This window comes from Schistocerca piceifrons, chromosome 6 (assembly GCF_021461385.2).
Source record: "Schistocerca piceifrons isolate TAMUIC-IGC-003096 chromosome 6, iqSchPice1.1, whole genome shotgun sequence".
Taxonomy (NCBI): domain Eukaryota; kingdom Metazoa; phylum Arthropoda; class Insecta; order Orthoptera; family Acrididae; genus Schistocerca; species Schistocerca piceifrons.
In genome coordinates this window covers 452,805,376-452,829,973 of record NC_060143.1, presented here as the reverse complement: position 1 = coordinate 452,829,973, position 24,598 = coordinate 452,805,376, and the positions used below count along the sequence as shown (strand labels likewise).

The 24,598-nt window shown below is 37.9% G+C and overlaps 2 protein-coding genes across 3 annotated transcripts in view; one reads left to right on the top strand and one right to left on the bottom strand.

Annotated features, from left to right (window-relative positions):
• Positions 1–19,839, bottom strand: part of LOC124803127 (digestive cysteine proteinase 1) — a 78,454-nt gene extending 58,615 nt beyond the window's left edge. Inside the window, exons 1-6 of the mRNA XM_047264303.1 lie at positions 19,269–19,839; positions 18,680–18,820; positions 12,546–12,718; positions 12,302–12,406; positions 9,894–10,056; positions 4,977–5,169 (exon numbers count right to left, since the gene is read on the bottom strand). Coding sequence (XP_047120259.1) covers positions 4,977–5,169; positions 9,894–10,056; positions 12,302–12,406; positions 12,546–12,718; positions 18,680–18,820; positions 19,269–19,311 — 818 coding nt within the window. The 5' untranslated portion in view covers positions 19,312–19,839. The remainder of the gene's footprint in view (positions 1–4,976; positions 5,170–9,893; positions 10,057–12,301; positions 12,407–12,545; positions 12,719–18,679; positions 18,821–19,268) is intronic.
• LOC124803128 (ethylmalonyl-CoA decarboxylase-like) overlaps positions 19,554–24,598 on the top strand; it is a 68,495-nt gene continuing 63,450 nt past the window's right edge. Inside the window, exon 1 of one of the 2 annotated variants that reach the window (XM_047264305.1) lies at positions 19,554–19,780. In XM_047264305.1, coding sequence (XP_047120261.1) covers positions 19,755–19,780 — 26 coding nt within the window. In that variant the 5' untranslated portion in view covers positions 19,554–19,754. The remainder of the gene's footprint in view (positions 19,781–24,598) is intronic. The other variant, XM_047264307.1, reaches the window with a different exon arrangement.

The window sequence follows — 24,598 nt, the reverse complement described above, 5'->3', positions numbered from 1 at the left end:
GCAGACTCTTGTGTGTGTGCACTGTGTTTTGTTGCTGTGAATGACACATTTCCTTTCCAACTTAAGATCTATTATTTTTTTCTTTCTCATTTATGTTTTATTGCTGCAGTATTATTCTAAAGTAGTGGGATACAGTAAAATTCTTTGTTAGAGTATCAGTTTTTACCAGTCAAAACAACAAAACTTTAAAAAAAAGCAACAATGAAAAATTTCCGGAATTCTATAAATTCCCGGGTTTTTCCCTTTTTTCTCCCGGACAAAAAAAATTCCCACATTTACCCTGGATTTCTCATCTGTCCCAGGGGTATATACACCCTGTTCTCCAAAAATCCATATCACATGCAAGTTGAAGTACAAATACCATCCAACTATGTATAAGCAATGGTCTTACCAACTCAAAGCTTATACAGGGAGCGAACTAGTATTTCAACATTAGTATGCAGAAAAAATTCTATGTTTTGAATATGCACCCCTAATCAAATATTTGGTGCAATTAAAGGAACTGCAATCCAGTTTTTAGTTGGCTGCCTGACAGCAGGCACTTTGAAGGGTGACTTTGTTAAATACAACATGTGGGCAAACACTTCCTCAACAATACACACCCCCACATGTACCAACTATTTGTGGTGCCAAGGATTGTGAAAGCCTAATGCTAATGGTCACAGGAGAATTTGAATGCAAGGTTGTCATATCAAGCATACTCCAGTCATCCAGCTGCTTTATCATTCACTATGATAAATGTATCACATAAATGTGATGGCACAGTGCAATGTTTACTGACCAGCTGTGGGAGCCAACGCAGGATGTGTGGGCTTCACATGTGCCCTTCAACAACCATTTCTTCCCACACCTTAGCACCCAATGTAGCAATATCAGTTTTAAAGGTTTGTTCTAGTGGACAAGATGGTTGTACGTGGTGGACGCTTTCTCTAAGTTACCAGTCAGATGTCAACAGCCACAACACAGACTGCAACATGGGCACTGGTGTCAATCATTGCAACAAAGTCCCTGTGGAGTTTAAAAAAAAATTTTTAAAAAAACTGGATCCAGGTCCTGACCATCTCTCCTCTCCACTCTGCTCCACAGTTCTGCTGAAGGAGAGGGATCGGCAAGTACATTTTAGGCTCAAATATAGAAGACAATGAAAACAATGACATTCTAGAAAGCACTGATAGGCTTCTCCTGCCCCAAATGCAGAACAAGATGCTCATGGTCTTACTGGATTTGGCCTAGTCATCCCAGGAAATAGTCTCACCTGCACCATGTGCCTGCACCATTCACCACTCACCTGGGTAGACACAAGAGGTCACCTGGGTAGACACAAGAGGCTTAAAATCCCAAAAGTCACAAAACGCCAAGAACAACTGATATATGATCAATATTAATCAAAACTGTGACATTCCTACAGCAGTGCCATCACAAGACCAACACAATCACAACACGAATGTTCCAGCATCACCCCCAGTCCACTAACCACCAGTTGACTTGTGCCTCAATCCATACCTCTTTTGCCAACTGGATAATGTTACAACACATGTCGTCATCACCATCATCCACTGCAACATCAGGAGGGACAAGTGCGTGACTCAATAAGGACAGACTCCTTTATAAACCACCAGGAAAGTGATAACCCACATCTTAGCAGGTGGTTACAAGCACTGTGCCGAAACCTATAGTGGCTATCTGAACACCTCATCCATAATGGTGTAGTCCTCCATTCTGGTGTCTGATAAAGAAAAGCACCCCTGGGTAGCTGAGCCAGATTTTACTAATGTCATTAGCAGGCCTGCAGTTTGTTAAGAAAGGAGGGATTTTGCATTCCTGACAAAGACCAATGTCTATGCTGTTCTGGCCCAACAGACTCACCCAAAGTAGGTATTACAAGCTAAACAGCTGGTAGCCACATCAAGTAAAGCCAATCACACTGTCACCGTCAGTCAGTATCTTGCATACTGGAGACCGCATAAACAACATCTCGAACTATCAAGTTCTTAATGGATCTGGTCACTGTTAGGATATTTTGTGAATTGAATGTATAACGAATTCAGGTTTCTCTTAACAATACTCATTCGCCTCAGCAATTTCATTGTGTATTTGCTCAAATATAACAAACTTGTGTGTGAACTGTTTCAAGTATAGTGTATCAGCACATAACACGTGTGTTAGTAAAAAATACTCAATTATTTAGTGTTGAGTTGGACACTTCACTATCAGCATCATGTAATGGTCATATGCGCACAACCATGTTGTTGTTGCTGTTGTGGTCTTCAGTCCAAAGACTGGTTTGATGCAGCTCTCTGTGCTACTGTATCCTGTGCAAGCTTCATCATCTACAATTACCTACTGCAACCTGCATACTTCTTAATCTGCTTGGTGTATTCATCTGAATCAACCTCAACCATTTTTAGCCTTCACGCTTCCCTCCAATACTAAATTATTGATCCCTTGATGCCTTAGAATGTGTCCTACCAACTGATCCCTTCTAAACAATTTTTGCCACAAGTTCCTCTTCTCCCCAATGCTATTCAGTACCTCCTCACTAGTTACGTGATCTACCCATCTAATCTTAGCATTCTTCTGTAGCACCACATTTCGAAAGCTTCTATTATCGTCTTGCCTAAACTATTTATTGTTCATGTTTCACTTCCATACATGGCTACACACTACACAAATGCTTTCAAAGTGGACTTCTTGCTACTTAAATCTATACTCGATGTTAACAAATTTCTCTTCTGCAGGAACACTTTCCTTGCTACAGCCAGTCAATATTTTATATCCTCTCTACTTCAACTATCATCAGTTACTTTCCTACCCAAACAGCAAAACTCACCTACTACTTTAAGTGTCTTATTTCTGAATCTAATTCCCTCAGTATCACCTGATTTAATTCGACAACATCCCATTATTGTCATTTTGCTTTTGTTCATCTCATATTCTCCTTTGGAGACACAGCCCATTCCATTCAGCTGTTCTTCCAGGTCCTTTGCTGTCTATGACAGAATTAAAACTTTGTCGGCAAACATCAAAGTTTTTATTTCTTCTCCATGGATTTTAATTCCTACTCCAAATTTTTCTTTTGTTTCCTTTACTGCTTGCTCAATACACAGATTGAATAACATCGAGGAGAGGCTACAACCCTGTCTCACTCCCTTCTTAACTACTGCTTCCCTTTCATGCCTCTTGACTAGTATAACTGGTTCCTGTACAAATTGTAAATGGCCTTTCGCTCCCTGTGTTTTACACCTGCCACCTTCAGAATTTGAAAGAGAGTATTTCAGTCAACATTGTCAAGAGCTTTCTCTAAGTCTACAAATGTTAGAAACGTAGGTTTGCCTTTCCTTAACCCATTTTCTAAGATAAGTCATAGGTTCAGTATTGCCTCGCGTGTTCCAATATTTCTACGCAATCCCAACTGATCTTCCCCAAGGTCAGCTCCTACCAATTTCTCCATTCATCTGTAAAGAATTCGTGTTATTAGTTTGCAACTGTGACTTATTAAACTGATAGTTCGGTAATTTTCACACCTATCAACACTTGCTTTCTTACGTATTGGATTTACTATGTTGCTCTTGAAGTCTGAGAGTATTTCACCTGTTTCACACAACTTACTCACCAGGTGGAAGAGTTTTGTCGTGTCTGGCTCTCCCAAGGCTATTAGTAGTTTTAATGGAATTTTGTTTACTCCTTGGGCCTAGTTACACCTTAGGTCTTTCATCACTCTGTCAAATACTTCACGCAATATCATAGCTCCCATTCCATCTCCATCTAAATCCTCTTCCATTTCCATAATATTGACTTCAAGTACATGACCCTTGTATAGACCCTCTATATATTCCTTCGACCTTCCTACTTTCCCTTCTTTGCTTCAGACTGATTTTCCATCTGAGCTCTTGATATTCATACAAGTGGTTCTTTTTTCCCCAAAGGTCTCTCTAATTTTCCTGTAGGCAGTAGCTATCTATAATTCAAGAACAGTCTTAATCGCATTTATTATTGTTATAATACCGCCAACCGGTTTCAACTCGACATAGGGGTCATCTTCTGGGTGTTTACACCATTGGTCAATTGCTGGTGTAAACGCCCAGAAGATGACCCCTACGTCGGGTTGAAACTGGTTGGCAGTATTGTAACAATAATAAATGTGATCAAGACTGTTCTTGAATTATTGATTAATCATACTAGTCGCTGCTTCTCTCCACAACCATGTTGTCCAAAAATCGATGTAGCTATCTAACTCCTAGAGACACGTGCTTCTACATCCTTACATTTGTCCTCTAGCTATCCCTGCTTAACCATTTTGCACTTCCTGTCGATCTCATTTTTGAGACGTTTGTATTCCTTTTCACCTGTTTCATTTACTGCATTTTTATATTTTCTCCTTTCATCAACTAAATTCAGTATCTCTTCTGTTACCCAATGATTTCTACTAGCCCTTGTCTTTTTACCTACTTGATCCTTTGCTGCCTTCACTATTTCATCTCTCAAAACCACCCATATTTTCTCCTACTGTATTTCTTTCCCCTGTTCTTGTCAGTCATTCCCTAATGCTCTCTTTGAAACCCTCTACAACCTCTGGTTCTTTCAGTTTATCCAGGTCCCATCTTCTTAAAGTCCTAACCTTTTGCAGTTTCTTCATTTTTAATCTACACTTCTTAATCAATAAATAGTGGTCAGAGTCCACACCTGCCCTTGGAAATAGTTTACAATTTAAAACCTGGTTCCTTAATATCTGTCTTAGCAATATATAACCTATCAAAACCATGTAACACATCAAAAAGTAATTCAAAGACTAACATGCAATTACAAACTTTTTGTTATTAGTGCAAACAGTCATTTGTTTGGTGCTGAGGTAGAATAATACATGCTAGGTAAATATACCATTCACAGTAAGAAGGAAAAGATTTATTAAATCTACTTAAAACAGCTAACTGAAAGGAACTTCAATAGCTAGACAATTGGTGAAATAACACAATTACCTCATATTCTGCCTGAACAATTCTTTCCTCTGAGAATGTTCTATGTCACTAACATAGCTCTTCTTGTGGATGTGTTTGAACTCTTCAAATGCTTTGTCTACATGTTTGTCATAATTATGGACAAATTCTTTCATTGGATTGAAAGTGTATATGTGTTTACTTCCAGGTCCCGGGAATGATGTGCACGTCATGTCTGCAAAAAAAGACAGAAGTAAATGATCAAAGAAAGAAATGACACATACAAAAATATGCATGTACACAAAACAGATTGTAAATGTGGTAACATCCTATTTTTCTTAGTGTTATGACTAATACTTTCACAATGGTTTCAATATACTCTCGCCAGATAGTTTAGATAAACAGAATTGTGACCGACATACTGCATTATATATATATATTTATATTTATTTATTCCCCCCCCCCCCCCCCCCGGGGAAGGGGGGGGGGGGTGAGGGAGGGGTAGGGGAGGTGCATACTTGAGAAGGGTTTGCATGTAACTTAAAAAAGTAGGCAATATGGTGAACAAGTAGTGCTCCAAAAGGAACTACAATTGTCTGTTGGCTGGTTCCTCTTACTTGACTTGTTGAAAAATAAAAACGAAGTTATTTGAATTGATGTATAAAAAAAGTTGCAATAATCGTGAAATTCACATAATTAACAAATCACCGTTAGCATGTCTTTTTTTATGATTTCAACTGCTAATACACTGCCTGACAAAAAAAAGAAGCACCGTTTAGTGTTGTTACAAGCCAGAAATGGGTATAAGAAGAGATTTGAACATCATCACATATTGATCAATCACTGTGATGACACAGATATACCATGTACTTGGGTGAGAAAGCTTATCAGTTCCTGACATATCGAAAGGGGAATATTTTTTGGTCTTTATTTGGCTGTCTGGTCAAATAGTGTGATATCCATATTTGAGAGGCATTTTGATGTGACATTGGTCCAATGTTGAACCACAGGGGAATGCGAGACACGCATATTCATTGCCACGGTTCCATTCAATCACATCTGACTGTAACAATGGAGGATCACTGTATTCTGCATCTTGCATATGTTAACCCCTTTACATCTGCACATGCCATCCGAGGATAAGTAGTGGACTCCCTGCAACATTCTAGTCATCTCGCATCATTGGTCAGAGACTAGGAGCAGTTCGGTTAGGGAATTATTGTTATGCCTATAGGCTGCTGTAAAGACAACACAAACGGCTGCATTTGGAGTTATGTCATGATCCAGAAGCATGGAATGATGATGAATGGCATCGCACTGTGTCCAGTGATGAATCATGTGTAGCACTGTGCTGGATAATAATCATTGACAAGCATGGTGGCAAACTGGGGAGAGGTCTCATTCTTCCAATGTTGTGAGAGGCACAGCGGTGTTACTCCTCCCGCCATGATATGGGGAGTCACTGGGCTTTGATCTCATGTTATGGCTTGTAGTGGCTGAGTGATCTCTGCTGGCCCAACAGTATGTCACAGACATCCTCCTGTGTTACCTCACATGCCATGCTACAGTATCACTGTGCCATTTTTCAACAGGAGAATGTTCATCTACATATGTTAAGTTTGTGTATGAAATGCGTGCTGTTGACCTGTTCTTGTGGCCAGCAAACTCCCTAGATCTGTCCTGAAACAACCGTGGGACCAGCTCTACAGTCAATTCCACCCCAGTGCAAATATAAACGATATACTGGATCAGCTACAACAGTTTGGGTTAACTTGGCACAGGAAAGGATATAATGTATTCATGACATCTGTTCCAACTATAGTAAAGGCATCCATGCCAAAAGGGATGCAACATCACACTGATAAGTGGGCTCATATACTGCCAAGTTCCTTCTAAATTTGGCTTGAGATTGTAATCACTGAAATAATATCACATACCCTCACAACGGGTGAAGTTTCATTCAACTTCTTGATCCCTCCATCTCTCCTTGAATTTTGCTATAAAAATTGAATAAAATGTAACAAAGTTTTACAAATGTTGAATATTGCTCTTTATGAGTCTGCGGCAAGTAAAACAAAGATTTACAATGGTATAGGCACTTCCAGGATGACTGTGGAGAAGTTCAAGATGACTGTTTTTCTGGACCCTCAGCACATCAACAACTGACGAAAATGTGGGAAAAGTGAAAGAAATGATTATGAACTATCACTGAATAACAATCAGAGAAATCACCAATGATGTCGGCACATCAAATGGTTCACGAAATATTTTTCAAAGCTTTGGGTATGAAACATGTGACACCAAAATTTGTGCCAAAGGTGTTGAATTTCGAGCAAAAACGACAGCGAAAACACGTTGCTCAAGACTTGCCAAATGAAAACAACAATGCAGAACTACTGAAACTTATCACGACAGGTGAAAAAACATGAGTGTACAAGTATGACGTTGAAACTAAGGCTCAACTGTCCCAGTGGAGGCACCCTGGATCACCAAGACTGTAAAAAGCTCAGCCACTGTGGCCAAAAGCGAAGATTTTGCTCACTGTTTTCTTTGATTTTGTTGGCCACGTCTGAATCATCTCCAAAATGCTCATTGAGTATTAATCACAGAATCACCGTTACAAATAAATTCCTCCACAACAAATGCACGATGCTCAACAAGCCACGCCATGGCACACTGAAAATGGCTTGTACACTGCTTTCAAACAAATCACACTCCACATCAGTGTCCTCACAACAACTCACACACTGGCTATGTCAAAAGCGAGAAGTTTATTGCCGGACCCTGTACTCAAAACTTCCATTACACATTTTACGGTCAGTAGCATAAAGGCCATTTACTGTGCCCAGATTTGTTGGAATTTACGTGTAGGTATGGAAAAGAAAAATGCCCCGCACAGTGCAGAAAGCGACAATGGATGAGTAATATGGACTGGCCAATGAGGGGTCACTTGCACTTTGCAGTTGTACGGGGGAGGGGGGGGGGGGGGTGCTGTGGACTCCAAATAATAAAGTACGAACTTATGGTTTTGGTCAAGCATTGAAGAGCCACGTATGAACATGTTGTCTGAAAAGCTTTTGAAAGAAGCTGCATAAATTTTCAGTGAGATCTCAGTAAGGTTTCAATGTGGTGCAGAGATTGGCAACTTGCTCTAAATGCTCAGAAAGGTAAAATTGTGCACTTCCACAAAATGAAAAAAACGTAGAATACTATGACTATAATATCAATGAGTCATTGTTGGATTGAGCCAATTCATACAAATAACTGAATGTAACACTTTGTAGGGATATGAAATGGAATGATCACACAGGTTAAGTCACAGGTACAGCAGGTGGTAGATTTTGGTTTGTTGGTAGAATTATGGGGAAAAAAGTGAAATCAGTCTACTAAAGAGACTGCTTATAAATCACTTGTGCAACTGGTTCTAGAATATTGCTCAAATGCGTGGGAGCCGTATCAAATAGGATAAACAGGGGATATACAACGTACACAGAGAAGGGCAGCATGAATGGTCACAGGTTTGTTTAATCCATGGGAGACTGCCACACACATACTGAAGGAACCAAACTGGAAGACTCTTAAAGACAGGCATAAATTGTCCCAAGAAAGTCTGTTAGCATAACAGAATGTACCCTCTGCCATGCACGTCGTGATGGTTTGCAGTGTATAGATGTAGATACAGAAACCATGTTTTGCAATTTCGTAGTGAGTTGTTTACATGTATAAGCTGTTTTAATACCTGGCACTGCATGGGGGGGGGGGGGGGGGGGAGGGGACATGTCTACCAGGAAATTCGAAAAATGAGATAACTTATTACCGGGACCAAGTAAAGTTTGGCATCTCACAATATATCAGTCACTTATAATCAACCCACAACAAGCAAAATGACCTCAATGTGCACTTATATGGACATTTGTAACCAGGTATCTCATCACGCCACAGTAGCTGGTGACTTCAATCTACTGAGTGTGCTCTTGGATGAGATAGCTGATGGAAGTAATTGAACATACACCGACATTAATTGCTTTTTGCTCTGTCAGCTAGCAGACAGTCTCGTGTTTATGTCTATAGGTGCACAAGTGACATACTTAGTTAACAACTGCTGGAATGTTAACTTCAACTGAGATTTCAATCATCTGATTTATTGACATGCAAAATACAGGGTGTTTATAAATGAATATTGAGGTTTTAATGCTTTATAATATTTATTATATTAAACTTACAGTTATAAATGATATGTCAAATGAAAGAGCAACTCAGTTTTACCAAGAACCTTATCAATGTTCAATGTGAGCACCATTTCTCACATGGCACAAATCAAGTCTGTACCCAAGCGGTGGATAGGATGCAAGGGGCCCAGTGACAGGGCTTGCTTTGCATGGCCTCTACATTTACTCAACCTAACTTTCCTTTGAGGCTTCATCAAGGATTGTGTGTACGTGCCTCCACTACCAGCAGACCTCCCTGAATTAAGAAATCGGGTCAATCACACCTATCAACATTTGGGAAGAACACACCCAAAATCAGTTCTCTCTTTCCTGTCCAGCGATGTAGTGCAGCATGCAGTGATTTACATTGATTCTGTTCATGTGATTTTTAGTTACCAGTGTCAGTTAATCTATTTTGCTTAGTTACTCAGAAGTGTATTATATCGCAAGAAAGTGCACAATGCAAAGAAGAGAGATCCTTGGAGTAAAGAGTGTTCGCTTGTCTTTAATGTGATTACAGCGCAGTTACAGTGTTCTTCCGGGATGAGCCACGTCCCCCACCAGGTCGCTGCTCGATCAAGAGTTTATCATCACACTACAAGTTTCACTGCATGACAGACAGGGCAAATCATGTTAAAAAAGGTAAAACAGTTATTTGCTGTCACGTTAATGTTCTGTCTTAATGTGAACTTTTTACAAAATAGTTTTCATAAAATCGCTAGTCAAATCTTGTTTGACAAGAAATACTTACTTGCTGGTATCTGGAACACATTCGGATTTGGTGGGGAAGCTGAATATTCATCATATTCCAGATAGTAATGATCATAATGAGAACCAAGAAGAGAATTGTAGCCTTTCATCTCATAACGGACTGGAATAGCAACCATATTTTGAGGTGGTTTTTGTGCTGCCCCCTGCAAGAGAGGGATGAGGCTGCATTACTATGAAATTTGAATGCATGCTTCACTCTTTTACACACACACACACACACACACACACACACACACACACACACACACACACACACAAAATTATATACTTTACGGACTATAAGATGCATTTTTTCTTTGAAAAATATAAAAATGTCCAGTGTTTGATTTAAAATTCCCACCAGTCATAAAAATGGCCATATATTTGATGCCACGAGAAGTGTATGTTTTATCTCACAACATTGGATTCAACTGGCAGCAGCAGTGCATCAATGTGACGAACATGAGTTGTGGGAATTCACAAGCTTGCTAATACTGTCTCCCTCCCACCCCAACACCACAAACCCAGAGCACTGTCTAGCCTATAATGTGTCATTGCAGCCTACAGTCCCAGTGAAACTGATTTGTGTTATCAGAAACAGTACAATATTTTTTGTTAGTAGCTAGTTTCACAATGGAAAAAAATAAAAGGTATTCATATGATGCAGGCTATAAATAGAAAGTAATAGCATATGCAGAAGAATATGGAAACAGAGCAGCTGAGCAGCATTTCGGCCCTCCACAGTAGAAAAAACCATTCACAATTGATGGGCTAGTAAAGAAGAACTGAAAAACATAAGGAAGATTATATGTGCAAATATATAAAGGACTAAATGCAAAATCACCAAAACTAGAAAATGGCATACTGAAATGGATTCAAGGACACCATCAAAATGGCAATGGAATTAATACAAAAATTATTCAAATAATACATGCTTGTAAGCTAATGCTACAATGGGCCTAAAGACTCTAAAGGGTGGAGTTGGTTGGTGCTACAGATATATGAAGCATCTTGGACTTAGCATGCAAAACAAAACCAAAATATCTCAGAAAATGCCACAAGGGTATGAAAACAAAATATTATCTTTCCATCAGTTCGTTACTCAGCATCAAAAGAAAACCAGTGTGAAACTAAGCCAAGTAACGAATATGGACTAAACTCCTTTGACATTTGATGCTCTGCTGTTGCCATTAAATGTGCCAAAACTGTAAAAACAAGAGGACATGAAAAAATGCACTACAGTGTTGTCCTTTCATGTTGTGCTGACAGCACTAAAGTTAATGTACTGATTATTTTCAGGTGCAAGAAAGGCCAAAATCTTCTGAAATTCCGCCAAGTGGTGGTGTTCACGCATGTGACAAGGATGGGATGGACAAGCCTGGGAGAGAAGGGAAGGTGCTTTACTGAAAAAGATCTTTCTTCTTGTACTAGATCAGTTTAGTATTCATTTGAAAAATTCTGTGAAAGAAAAATTGAGATGGGGAAATATAGAGCTTGCTAATATTCTGGGAGGACTTACTTCACAATTGCAACCTCTTGATGTTTCAGTAAATAACCTGTTTAAAGGGTATATGTGAGAGGAGTAATAGATGAAACCTAAAATGAACTTGCACTGAAAGGAGCTTTAAAATAATCTACTATCAAACAAGTGCGTCTGTGGATAAAAGTCTTAGTCTAGAATGAGAGAAGACATTATTGTTAAATCTTTCAAGAAGTGCAGCATAAATAACACTCTTTGTGGCAATGAAGGCCATCTTATATATGAAGAGGACAACAATGATGACAGAGAGGAGGAGGAGGAGGAGGAGGAGGAGGAAGAAGAAGAAGTAAGTTCAGATGACACTTTTCAGGGATTTTAAAGGTCAGTTTGGTTTTATAATATAAAATCTTTTTTTAGTCTAGCTTTGTAACCTAATAATAAAAATGGTAAGACAGTCATTTAAAAAAACTGCTTAAAAATTAAAGTGTGTCATAGTCCAAGCACGTTATAGTCTGTAAAATATGGTATATACACCTTAACAAGAATTATATGCAAGAATATTTCACTACTGATATTGGTAAGAAAGGTTTTTTTTAAACACATCCCCCACACACTCAGAGTAGAAGTGATTAAAACTGACACCATGTACCGTGTGATCATTAAAACATGAAAGGATGGTAGGAAAAGATAAATAACTCTGAAGTTCACGGTTGACTTCGCATAGCTTACAATTAAGATTCAACAATGATACAGGTATATTTATCCCAAGTACCAATTGAGATTCAACAAGGGAACAGTTATATTTATCCAAATACCCTCAATGCACTCAGAATATCACATCTATGACAAAGTTAAACTGAATCATAAAATGTAAAATATTGTTGTACCATAACATAATCTTAGAACAGAAAATAAAATTTCAGGGATACCTTGTAGTAGATCCACATTGTGTATTTGTTCACTTTGGCTCCAATTTTATCAACAAATCGCCACTTCTCACAGGACACTCCATTTACAACTTCTTTGCCAATAAGCTAATAAAGAGGAAAAAAATTAAAAGATACAAATAGTATGTCAAAATATAATTGTTCTAAAAATAAGTAACATCTTCCTCCTCTCCTAACAAATTTCAAACACACTCATTACATAACGCATATGTAAGTTAATAATTACCTGAAAATCTGAAAGATCTGGTAGCACAGCTTGTGGTTCAATTTTAAACTTGTCAGTCCCATTTACTTGGAGGCATGTCTGCTTGTTTAACTGAGTGTCAGTAGATACAGGAGCTACCTTTATGCTTGTCCCATATTTTGAAGATTTACTCAGTTGAAAAGTTTTCACCATATCTGCAAGCAATAAAAATGTACATTTGCACCTTCTAAGGGTCAGACACAGTGGTGGATACAGAAAAACCTCAAGGAGGGGGCACTAAAGATATCTTGAGCTACTTTTACTTTTATCGTAAAAAAAAAAAAAAAAAAAAATCAAGTCACATGCAAATTTTAAGAAAGTTTTATTCAAACTGATTATACATATATACAAGACAATCCCATCTTATGATATAAAAAAGTTACAATTGTGGTTCTCTTTCTTAAGTGATTAATTCTATGCACCTATTCTTCCTGGCAAATTGGTTATTACATCGTCAATAGGACAATCAATGTCAGGACGAGTGTTCAACAGAGCTAAGCCATTGTCGACCTCAGCCATGACTTTGTACATCACAATGTTGAAAAACTTCTTTCTAATGTAGCAATAGATGCAGGTAGACAAGTAAATGTTTTGTACAGCGTTGCAAAGTAGGATAGTCAGATCTAGGACAAATAGACAACTTATTACTTATTCATTCTTCAGTCTTAATATTTCTGCTTCTGAATGTAAACTAGCTTCCTATTTGGCGAATAGTCCATATTTGTAACGCTACATATCGAAGGTTCTCTGTACAAGAAATCAGTAGAATATTTGCGACTTTTCTCGAACAAATACCAGACAGAATAACGTGTCTAAATCACTAAAATTGCCGTTAGTTTTTTCGTAGATGTGTTAGCTATCTATGTGCCAGACAAACGTATAAAATACAATGACGCGGACACGCGTGCTACATAGGGAAGTACAATTACTCGATTACTCTATTCAGTTGAGTCTGACTGACGAACGAAACGAACAAATAGCGGGAGGGCTGACTGGAAGGGGCAGTGTGGGTGGCAACGCAGGCAGCCCCGCAAGGGGGGGGGGAGGGGGGCATGCGCCATCCCCCCCCCCCCCATATGTACCCGCCACTGCTCCAGGAAGCAGCTATTATGGTAGCCAAGTATGTGTTGCATGCACATGGTTTCGTTAGATGAACCTTTCCTTAGGAACAAAACTGAGTTGCCTGTTGAAAATGAAGAGCTCAGTCACATTACCCTCTTCAGATAGGAGGAGGAGGAGGAGGAGAATACTAAGAGTTTAATGTCCCGAAAATTACTTTGAGCAGAAAGTTGGAGAACTGACTCGTGAGGGTAATATTTCAGACCACACAGTAACTAACAGACCTGAGCTTTTCAAATCAGTTAATGTAAAGGAGAGCATTCTTATCATAAGACCGTTATAGCATCACTGACTACACACGTTACAAGGAATGTGAAAAAGGTTAGGAAAATACTGTTGTTTAATAAGCCTGATAGGAAACGAATTGCAGAGTATGTGAGTAGACAAAGTCAGATATCCTGTTCTGAGGATGAAGATGTGGAACAAAAATCCAGAAGCAAAGTGCCTTAGACATTAGCTCTGTTAGAAAGTTGCTACGAAAGCAAAGAGAGCTTAAGCGAGGTCAAAGTCCAGTTCATAAACAAGATGATGAAATCGAAAACGAGCATAAGAAGAGCAATGCAAGATGTGTTCAATAATACCATAGTAAAAGTTTGCCAACTGATATGTCTAAAAATCATATGAAGTCCTGATGTTGAGTCTGAAAGTCGATTGAAATCATCCCGTAGTTTGTATTTGGAGAAAATGTATGGCCTACTTAGTGATACTATGTACAGGAAGATTGATGATGACCCTACAGCATGTGTGCAACGGAAGACGTGTACACTCCTGAATTCTTCCGCGTTACCTCCAGAGACCTTCAAGCGGTTAAGGCCACATAGCATCATACCACCAAGGCTGTATGGTCTTCCTAAAGCGCACACATAAGGGCCTACAGTGAATAATATTGATGCCCCCATAAATGGTTTAGCCAAACATCTGCTTTCTTGCCGACATCAATGGTTGGCAAATGTCCACATCATATACAGAACTCAACCAATTTTATCAACAGTCTGGGGACTCTCCACCTTCGTAGTTCAGATGTTTTCCTGAGTTTTGATGTAGTATCTCTCTTCAAAAAGGTACCTCTTGCCGATTCCTTGGTACTAATTGGTAAACAATTTCAGTCAGGCCTCATTGTTTTGTTTCGGCACTCTCTTTCCTCAACCTATTTTTTGTTTAACTAAGAATATTTTGAAGATACAGACTGTGTCACCATGGGCAGCCCCTTGTCTCCCTGGTGGCTAACTTCTTTATGGAGGATTTTGAGAAAAGAGCACTTGACTAAGTTTTTTGGAGGTATATGGATGATACTTTCATACTGTTGCCCTACGGAGAAGATAAGTTAGTGGAGTTTTTACACCGTCTTACCTCCATTCATGAGAACATTCGATTTACTGTGGAATCAGAGGAAGATGGTTGTCTGCAATTCCTGGATGTTCTGGTTAGATAGAAGAGTGATGGCTCCCTGGGACATTCCGTTTATTATAAGCCCACTCAAACTGATTTGTACTTGCACTCTTCAAGTTGCCATCACCCATCCCAAACCATGAGTGTGCTTAAAGCCCTTGTACACAGGGCCCATACAGTGTCAGATGCAGATAGTTTACCTAAAGAGTATCCACATTTAAGGGCAGTGTTAAGAGACAATGGCTACTCGACCCAGCAAATTAAGAGGGCATTCTCAGCTAAAATCAAGAACCCGGAAATGGATACAGAGGAGAATGCGCCAGCAAAGTCCCTAGCTTTTCTTCCTTTTGTTGGAAATATTTCCTTCAAAATAGCAAGGATCCTTAGTAACTTTCTGGTGAAAGTGATTTTCCACCCACCAACTAAGATTTTGGACCTGCTGGGATCAGTAAATGATAATTTGTTATTGTAGAAGGCGAGAATTTACAAAATATCTTGCCAGTGCAGTATGGCCTAAATAGGACAAACAACACGCGCAGCTGAAGAACATTGCACAGAATATAAACGTCCCACTCACCTTCTGCAACCCAGCAAGTCTGCAATTGCGGAACATTGTATCTCCATTGAAATTCAATGGAGTATGACAAAACATTAATTTTGGCCACAGCAACATTTTTTTGGGACTCCATTATAAAAGAATCCATTTAAATATGCATTGTGGAAAATCTAATATGACTGTGGCAAGCGGCAACGCCGAAAACAACTGATCCTTCCAGTTCCACCAGCGAGTGCACTGCTGCCGGGTGATGTGGTCCTTCTGTCACTGCAACTCTTACACACACGCGGTAACACTATCAGCACACTATATAAGGCAAAGTGGAGAACGTCTTCATCAGTCTTTGATAGCTCACTTGAAGATGACTGTCAGGTGTCCAGTTGAAATATTGTGGAGTGAACTTTACGACGACCAGGTGTAAACCCAAAATCTCTTCGAACATTGTCTTTTCAGTACCTTGTTTACTTACTCGTTTGTGAAGCTAGTATCGAATTTAGTGATTTTCAAATTCGTATGAAATGTACAGTTATTGATGAATCAATTTTAGTTCTCTCCAAGAAATGTTTTTGGTATGCCCAACTGAGCTTCAAATTTTCGAAGCAACCAATACTGCAGGTGATATATCAGTGTCTACATCTTGATCCCTCTACCCCACACAAAATGTAAGAGTAAAGGAGGACAACTCACTGGACAGTAGAAGCATTGAGTCATCTGTGTAGCAACAAGCATGTGACATATATGTGTATCCAGTTAGTTGTCTCCATTACTCCTAATTTATTTACTGTCACCCAGAACTTTCCTTACCCTATTGACTACAGAAAACAAATTCTAATTCCAATTCAACAGATTTATACTACAGTACCTTTAGGCTGCCAAATAAACAAAAAATGATCTTTTTATTGCTCAGTTGAGTACTAAATTGGCAATAAGTTGCTCAGTGCATTCTTCAACTCAAAAGCAAAGTTCTATCAATGTCTGTTCTTTCCGACATCTCTGAAACAGGTGATAATGAACAAAGAACACTATATCTATAGTGCGCTAAATCGAGGTGTGCTTGGACAAACAAGGCAGTAAAGGCAACTGTTCTCGAGAAGCAGAGCATCTGGGTTCACGTCCTTGTCCAGCACAATTTTTTACATGACGCCGTTGCACTTAATGCAATGCCCTTACACAGCGAAATCTGAAAATTTATCTTTCAAAAGTAACTAATTTGCTGATTACAATTCCAAATGGAGAACAAGCTACCACTTACCTAAGGCAATCAGCAGTGATACACAGAAAAACTTTTCCAACGAATGTATTTTTTCAAGTATTAGACACACGCACACATACTGGTACTTATTTCCAGACACATAATGGAAAAAGTGAGCTGTGCTCTAGTTGTCGGTGGCAGCTAACAACTTTTATAACCATGCGCGTGTGTGTGTGTGTGTGTGTGTGTGTGTGTGTGTGTGTGTGTGTGTGTGTGTGTGTGTGTGTGTAGAGAGAGAGAGAGAGAGAGAGAGAGAGAGAGGAGAGAGCGCTTCCAAAAGCTACAGAAGTGCACAAGTAGTTTGGGCACATTTCTAAATTCATCTGTAGCCAAGTAATTGCCTTTTCATGTATTTTAATTACTTCTATTTTGGGTTGTCATGTTGTAAAAACTGCTTGGTTATACACACATAAAAGTACAAAAATTTGCAAAATCACATCAACCAAAAATACCTAAGTTTATTAAACCTTGTATGGAACTACAGTACGCAAATATTTGATAAGTATTTTCAAGCTCATTTTCCCATCTTATCCAGGATAGGTAAACAAATAAAACACTATCCACTACAAGAAAATATGCTCCTTGAAACGAAATAAAAATAAAGATTAATTGAGGTGATAATATTTAGCGACACATCAGAATTTTACACAAAAAGTTTAGATGCCACGTTAACATACTAATTACATCTCTAACTCTCTCAAATAACTGACAGAGCAATGTGGCACAGTGGCTAGCACACTGGACTCGTATTCAAGACGACGACCATTCAATCCTGCGTCTGACCATCCTGATTTAGGTTTTCCGTGATTTCCCTAAATGCCAGGATGGTTCCTTTGAAAGGGCACAGCCAACTTCATTCCCCATCCTTCCCTAATCCGATGAGACCGATGACCTTGCTGTCTGGTCTCCTCCCCCAAAGAACCCAACCCTCAAATAACTGCTGGAACTTCACAGCATTCATAACAATTAACTTCTCCATGAAACTACTAAATGGTACATATAGTTTGTCTTAAATTACTGTAGCTATAAAAAAGTTGCAGATTATCACAATCAATTTTTCTGCAATCTTGACCTCAAGCAGGACAAAACTGGTGAATCACTGAGCCTTGAAATGTGATGAGGATAAAATGTGTGCATTTAATACTAATATTTCCCTCACATTACTAGTACGTACTAGTAGTTTCAATATTAAGTAATCTCAAATCTGGCCAAAAACTGACCGAGATGAGAATTCATCTGCCCAAGACTGATGACATTAATCTCACAGTATTCTATTATACCAAATAAAATTATATGGTAAGCCAACAGGATAGATTTTGCTGTTTAGCTCTGCCAGAATCCTTTGTGAGGTCATATACAGCTTCATATGAGGATACTGCTTTATGAAAGAAGAACAGGAGCAGTTTATTAGTTCTGCTCTGAAAACTGAGTTGATATTCTGCTTTAATCACCTTTATTGAATTTTGCTAGAAAACTGGAAAGGGTGAAAAGGATATATGGCTTTCTCCAATTTTTTTACAAGGCTATCACTGCAGTACATTTGAAGTTGCTATTGTTTATCATTCAGAGGCTTGATTTGTGTCTTTATTCCATATTTGCAATTACTGGAGTATGACATATTAACAATAACACATTTATGACGCCCATCCAATTATTTGTATAGGAATGAATACAATAAGCAATACATATAAGTCCGAAACATCAGAATTCAAACAAGCAGAAGTATGTCAAAATAAAGACAGAAACTGATTAAACATTATATAAATTATCTGGGCGTAGAAAAATATATTTGAAACTTACCTCCATAATAATCAATTCGACTGGCCCCCAGCTTCAGGTCGAACCATGCATAAAAAGGTTCTTCAATTTCGGCATACGGTATATATAATGTCCCTCTCACTGAGTAACTATCACTAAAACTTGGAGGACTAGCACAGTACACTGTAAACCATCACAAAGACAATTAAGTTCACATGAATGTAGGCCTACATGCTAGGGTTAAGGTAATAAGAGATCACTTACAATATAATATTCACAAGTGAAAGTAAATCTTTGCCATAGGAGTGCACCAGTTGTCTCACAAGGTTGGTGACATGAATTTTATTTTGTACAATGTTCTAATTGTCACAGGGATGTATCCTATGTTGTGTGTGACTTGCAGATTATACATAAAAGCTGCATTGCGTAGTTTCGTATGAAGTAACGGCAATAAGTTTTCTTACAGATAGCTATTTACATTACTATATTGTCGGCGCATATTAAAACTACTTTCTGTTCCCTTACACCCGAGAATTCTAATATTACTTTCCTCCTGACTTTCGGGCCAACGACAACAAATAAAACAGAAAAGGTAAACAAACTGCAATGTGTATTTTGCGAAATAACTTACCTTTCACGATCAGAATTAAAACGAATACAGCTTTTAGAATCATTATGATCAACGATTCCGACTTCTACTTTGCTCAGTGGGCGAATATTGTACTGCGTCGCCTGCGACTGTTACATACCCACGGTGCCTTACTGCCTTTATTTCCTGCTTGCCCAACACGTGATGTCTGTTCACCGTCACACAGATACTGACTCAAGCTTTTATCTCATTGTCTCTTTTTTTCGTCGTCCCTCAACGCAAGCCAACAGTGGCATGTCTGAAATGTCTGACACTTGTAAACGTCAGCTTAAGTGCAAGTAGAACGACGAAATCATCTACGCAGCAATTCTGCAGCTGGCGTTCCCATTACAATAACAGAGAGGGACATCACCGGTGCTTATCTTTCTTCAGGCTTCATACAAAATTGCCAGTCATGCTTTCAAAAACATCGTCTCACGCCTGTCATTTTGTACTTGACCCCAACACTCAAGTCCTTATAGCGCCAGTATGGGTATAGTAATACGAACTTTAAGGTAGGCTTAGTCGTAATGCACTAATTGCCCATGGTCAATTTACTCCTTCTACTATAGTGAAAGGGAACCTTTTGTCAGTAATGTCAGCTTTGTTATGACTTTCTGACTGCAAAATACAGAAAAAAAAGAACTGACATACGTTCGAAGTAATCCTTTCCGCATTCTTGAAACTTCCCACGTCTGTTCCGTGACAGGCTTATCCAGCTTTCATGTTACAAAACAAGAAAAATAGATTTGCTATTTTTTTTCATTTCAAAAAATATTGCAGCAAAGAATTCGAGCAATAATTACTTGCGCAGAAATTTATGAATGAGTTCATATCGACAACTTACGAAGTAAAACTACTAAACCAGTGTCGGAGACTTAATGCCGCGTTGTCTGCATAAATATGTATCAAGCAATAAATGTACCTGTTTATATGAAAGGATCATCCAGAACTCGATGAATCCGTTGTCGGAAAAAGACCAAATGCGAATTTTTATGTTTTTATAAATGCAGACTTCAGTTAATGGAGATTACTGAGAGTTTTATCAGCAACAAGCCCCTTCATACGCCTACTTCCATGGATTTTATAACTTTCCGGAAATTTATTTATTGTGTTGTCCTAAAGAAAAGTATATCGGCTTGTTTTACATGTTTTCATTCTCTGTCATCCAATCGGCAACAGCGAGCAGATATAAATACGCATCTTGCTTGCAGAAGGCTTTTTAAGGCTCTTGGAATATTCACAATACTTTTATCTCTGTAAGAGTTTTTATTGATAGTGTTTCCAACAGAGTACGAAAGATTTGCGCCACATAATGAGCCTGGCCTTATCCAATAAATTTAATGCAACACCAGCTCAGCGCATTTTTCCAGAAGAGTGAAATATGCCGTTGTTAAACTCCTCTTTAAGAAACATCATAAGATAGCTATCAATAACCACTGACCTGTTTCACTGCTGACGTCATTTTCCAAAATGTTTGACAAGGTGGTGTATTCTATAACAGTATCTCACCTTAGCAACAATAATATTCTCAGCATATCACAGTTGGGGTTTCAGTAGGGTTCTCAACTGAGAATGACATTTACATGTTCACTCACCAGATTTTACAAGCATTAAATAATAAAATAGCATCAGCTGGTGGTATTTTCTGCAATCTGTCTAAGGCATTTGATTGTGTGAACCGTAGTATTCTCCTAAATAAATTGAAGTCTTGTTGGATTGATGGTATAGCCAGCTGATGGGTAGCGTCATATCTAACCAAAAAAAAAATTGCAAACAATTGTGCCTAGTAATTCTACCAATACAGTTTGGGGACATAATTCTGACTGGGGATAAATCACATACAGTGTTCCCAAAGGTTCAGTCTTAGGTCCACTACTGTTCCTCATATACGTAAACAATCTTCCATATCCTATACAACAAGCAGAATCAGTTCTCTTTGCAGATAACACTAGTACTGTACTCAGTCCAAGCATATTCAAATTTATTCACCTTTAAACATTTTACATGTAATCAGTGTCATATAATAAAAGTGACAGACACATTGTATACATCTGTATGTACATATATTTAACAAGACAAATTGCCTGCATAATATTATATTTCTAATTTTGTAATATACTCCTTTCACAAAATGTACCATCACAATTCAATATCATTTATTGCACTCTCTAGAAGTTCTTGAACTGTATAAAATACCAGTACCTTACTTTTTATCCATTTTGCTACTTTTATTTTAAATTTATCCATGGGCATAGAATGTGCACTTTTGGGTAATCTGCTAAGAAATGTGGGTGCTAGATACTTATATCTGCAGTGAATCTTTGATAGTCTGGCAAACAGGATGTCAATTGTAGTCCATTTCTTGTATTATATGAATGCATTGCCATCCTAAGGTCAAAATTATTTAAATTTTCTTTGGCATATATCAGGCAACTATAAATATACAAGCCAGGGACTGTCATTATATTTAATTCTTTAAAATACTGCTTGCATGAGTCTCTGGATAGTAGTCCTACAAGACATCTGATTGCTTTTTTTTTTTTTTTTTTTACACTGTCTTTGAAATTGGGCAGTTTCCCCATAGTACAATCCCATAAGCAAAATGAGAGTGGAAGAAGGCAAAATAGGCATATAGTAGGGGTGTTCTACTAACAGACCCTCTCAGTTTATGTAACAAAAAGATTACACGTGTGAGTTTCCCAGTTAAGTTTTTGGTCGATATGGAACCCTAGTAGTTTTACAGATTTGTTTTCATGTTTGAGGGCATTCAAATTAAATACAATATCTTCTGTCTTAGTATTATTTATCTGTAATGAATCTGCCTGAAACCAGCTGGTCCATCTGCCCATTCCTATTATTGCATTATTCTGTAATTCATCCAAGTTGTTTCCTTAGTAATTAGCATTGTATTGTCTGCATACAGTGCTGTGTCAAAAGCTACTGAAGAAGGCAAATCCTTTATGTAGACTACAAAAAGAAAAGGTCCAAGTATGGAGCCCTGTGGTACTCCTTTGGTAATTGACAAGAAACTGGATCTTCTTTCATTTATAGTCACTGTTTGTTTTCTATGGCGTAAGTAAGATTGTAATAGATGGAGAGCTCTCTGTCCTATTCCATAATACTGTAGTTTTTGTATAATAATATTGTGGGTTACAGCATCGAATGCTTTCTTAAGGTCCAACAATCTCGCACTAATTACAGATTTATTCTCAAAGGAGTCGTATACTTTAGTGACAATGCTCTCTGCTGCCTTCACATTTGAGAGACCATTTCTGAACCCATACCGTGTGGAACATAGCAGTTTATTCAGTTGAAAATACTGGCTCATTTGCTGTTGGATGCAGTACTCTATTCTTTTTGAAATTATGTCAGGTAAATCTTTGTCATCTTTCTTATACACAGGCATGATAATAGAAATTTTTAAACAATCTGGGTAAATATCTTCATTTAATATCTTATTTATTACCCTTGTTAAGGGGATTATTATTTCTTCTCTTATATTTTTTATAACATAATTAGATAAACCATAGTAGTCTTCAGCTCTGGAGTTACTGAGCTTGCCTATTGATCCACTGACCTGTCTAGAAGTTACTAACGCCCATTCAAATTTATCACTCAATTTTCTGTGTATTGTAGGTAGCAGTGCTTCTGCCTTTCTCACATTTTCCTCTATCTTAATGTCAGAGACAGGAATGGTAAAATGTGCATTTAATATATGTGGAGGAATTTGTGTACTGGTCTTTTTTTTCTTTTTTTTTTTTCAGCTTACTTCTGTTTTAATGATTTTCCATGCTGCTTTGCATTTATTTGTTGAATTGAGTATGAATGTGTCATTGGCTTTGCATTTTGCTGTTTTAATTTCAGACCTACTGTGTTTTCTGTCTAGTTTGTACATATTTTTATCTGCTTCACTACGGTGAGACCTGTCACGATACATGAGCATAACTCTTCTTAAATTGTTTAATCGTGGTGTGTATCATTCTTTCATTCTTTTGGTTTTCTGGTGGGTGTTATTCTTGTGGGTTCTATGGCACTGTTTAGGGCAGGTTTCTTCAAATATTTTAACTACTACATATAGGAATTGAATGGTTGACACATTAGCTTTCATAGCTTCTGTGATTACTTCATCCCAGTCTACTTGTTTTAACCTGGATTTTAAATAGAAGAGCTTTTTTCCATTTACTCTTCTTATTGCTCTACCTGGCTCATCTGAATAGTTTCCTATTTTATTATGTAGTGTAAGTTTAAGCCAAAGCCCATCATGACCTGAAATGCCTAGTTTAATTGCGTTTCTCTGACTTTCATTTATTTGAAAATTACCAATTATATATTCAAGGCATGCATTCTGTCTCGTGGGTGTATAGTTTATGCAGGAGAAGTTAAGTGCTCTTAATGTGTTAAGTAAATAGTTTACAGGAATTTAATGGTTGACACATTAGCTTTCATAGCTTCTGTGATTACTTTATCCCAGTCTATTTGTTTTAACCTGGATTTTAAATAGAAGAGCTTTTTTCCATTTACTCTTCTTATTGTTCTACCTGGCTCATCTGAATAGTTTCCTATTTTATTATGTAGTGGAAGTTTAAGCCAACGCCCATCATGATCTGAAATGCCTAGTTTAATTATGTTTCTCTGACTTTCATTTATTTGAAAATTACCAATTATGTATGCAAGACATGCATTCTGTCTCGTGGGTGTATAGTTTATGCAGGAGAAGTTAAGTGCTCTTAATGTGTTAAGTAAATAGTTTACAGTTTTGCTTTTAATTCTAATGTCTATATTTATATCACCGAATATCAAAGCTCTGCATTTTTTCTTCTTAAGGAGGAATACTATGAGTTTTCCAAGACTCTGTATAAACAAGTCCTCATTTTGATTAGGGGTGCAATACACAGTTACAACTAATATATCCATACTTGGAAACAATACAGCTGCTGCTTTAAAATATGTTTCAGTACAGAAACTACTTATATCTATAGCTCCATATATTAATTTCATTCTCTTACAAATACATATGGCTGCACCACCATGCTTCATGTTAGTTCTACAGTACCCTGTAGCTAGTTCATAACCATTAGGTGTATTCAAATCTATTTCTGTATGAGATAGCCAATGTTCATTTACCAAAAGCACAGTACAATTAAGTTATTTTTCATTGACTGGATATTAATATGCAAAAAGAGTAGACAATTTTCATTGACAGTTGGCAATGGCTGTCTGTGAGTTTGACACGTCTTCCTCATTTCTGACGCATCACTTACCTTAGGCAACTTCTTCTGTGTGTTTTTCTTCTGGTTTTCCTCCCTATTCTGCTTCCAACTAAAAAATCA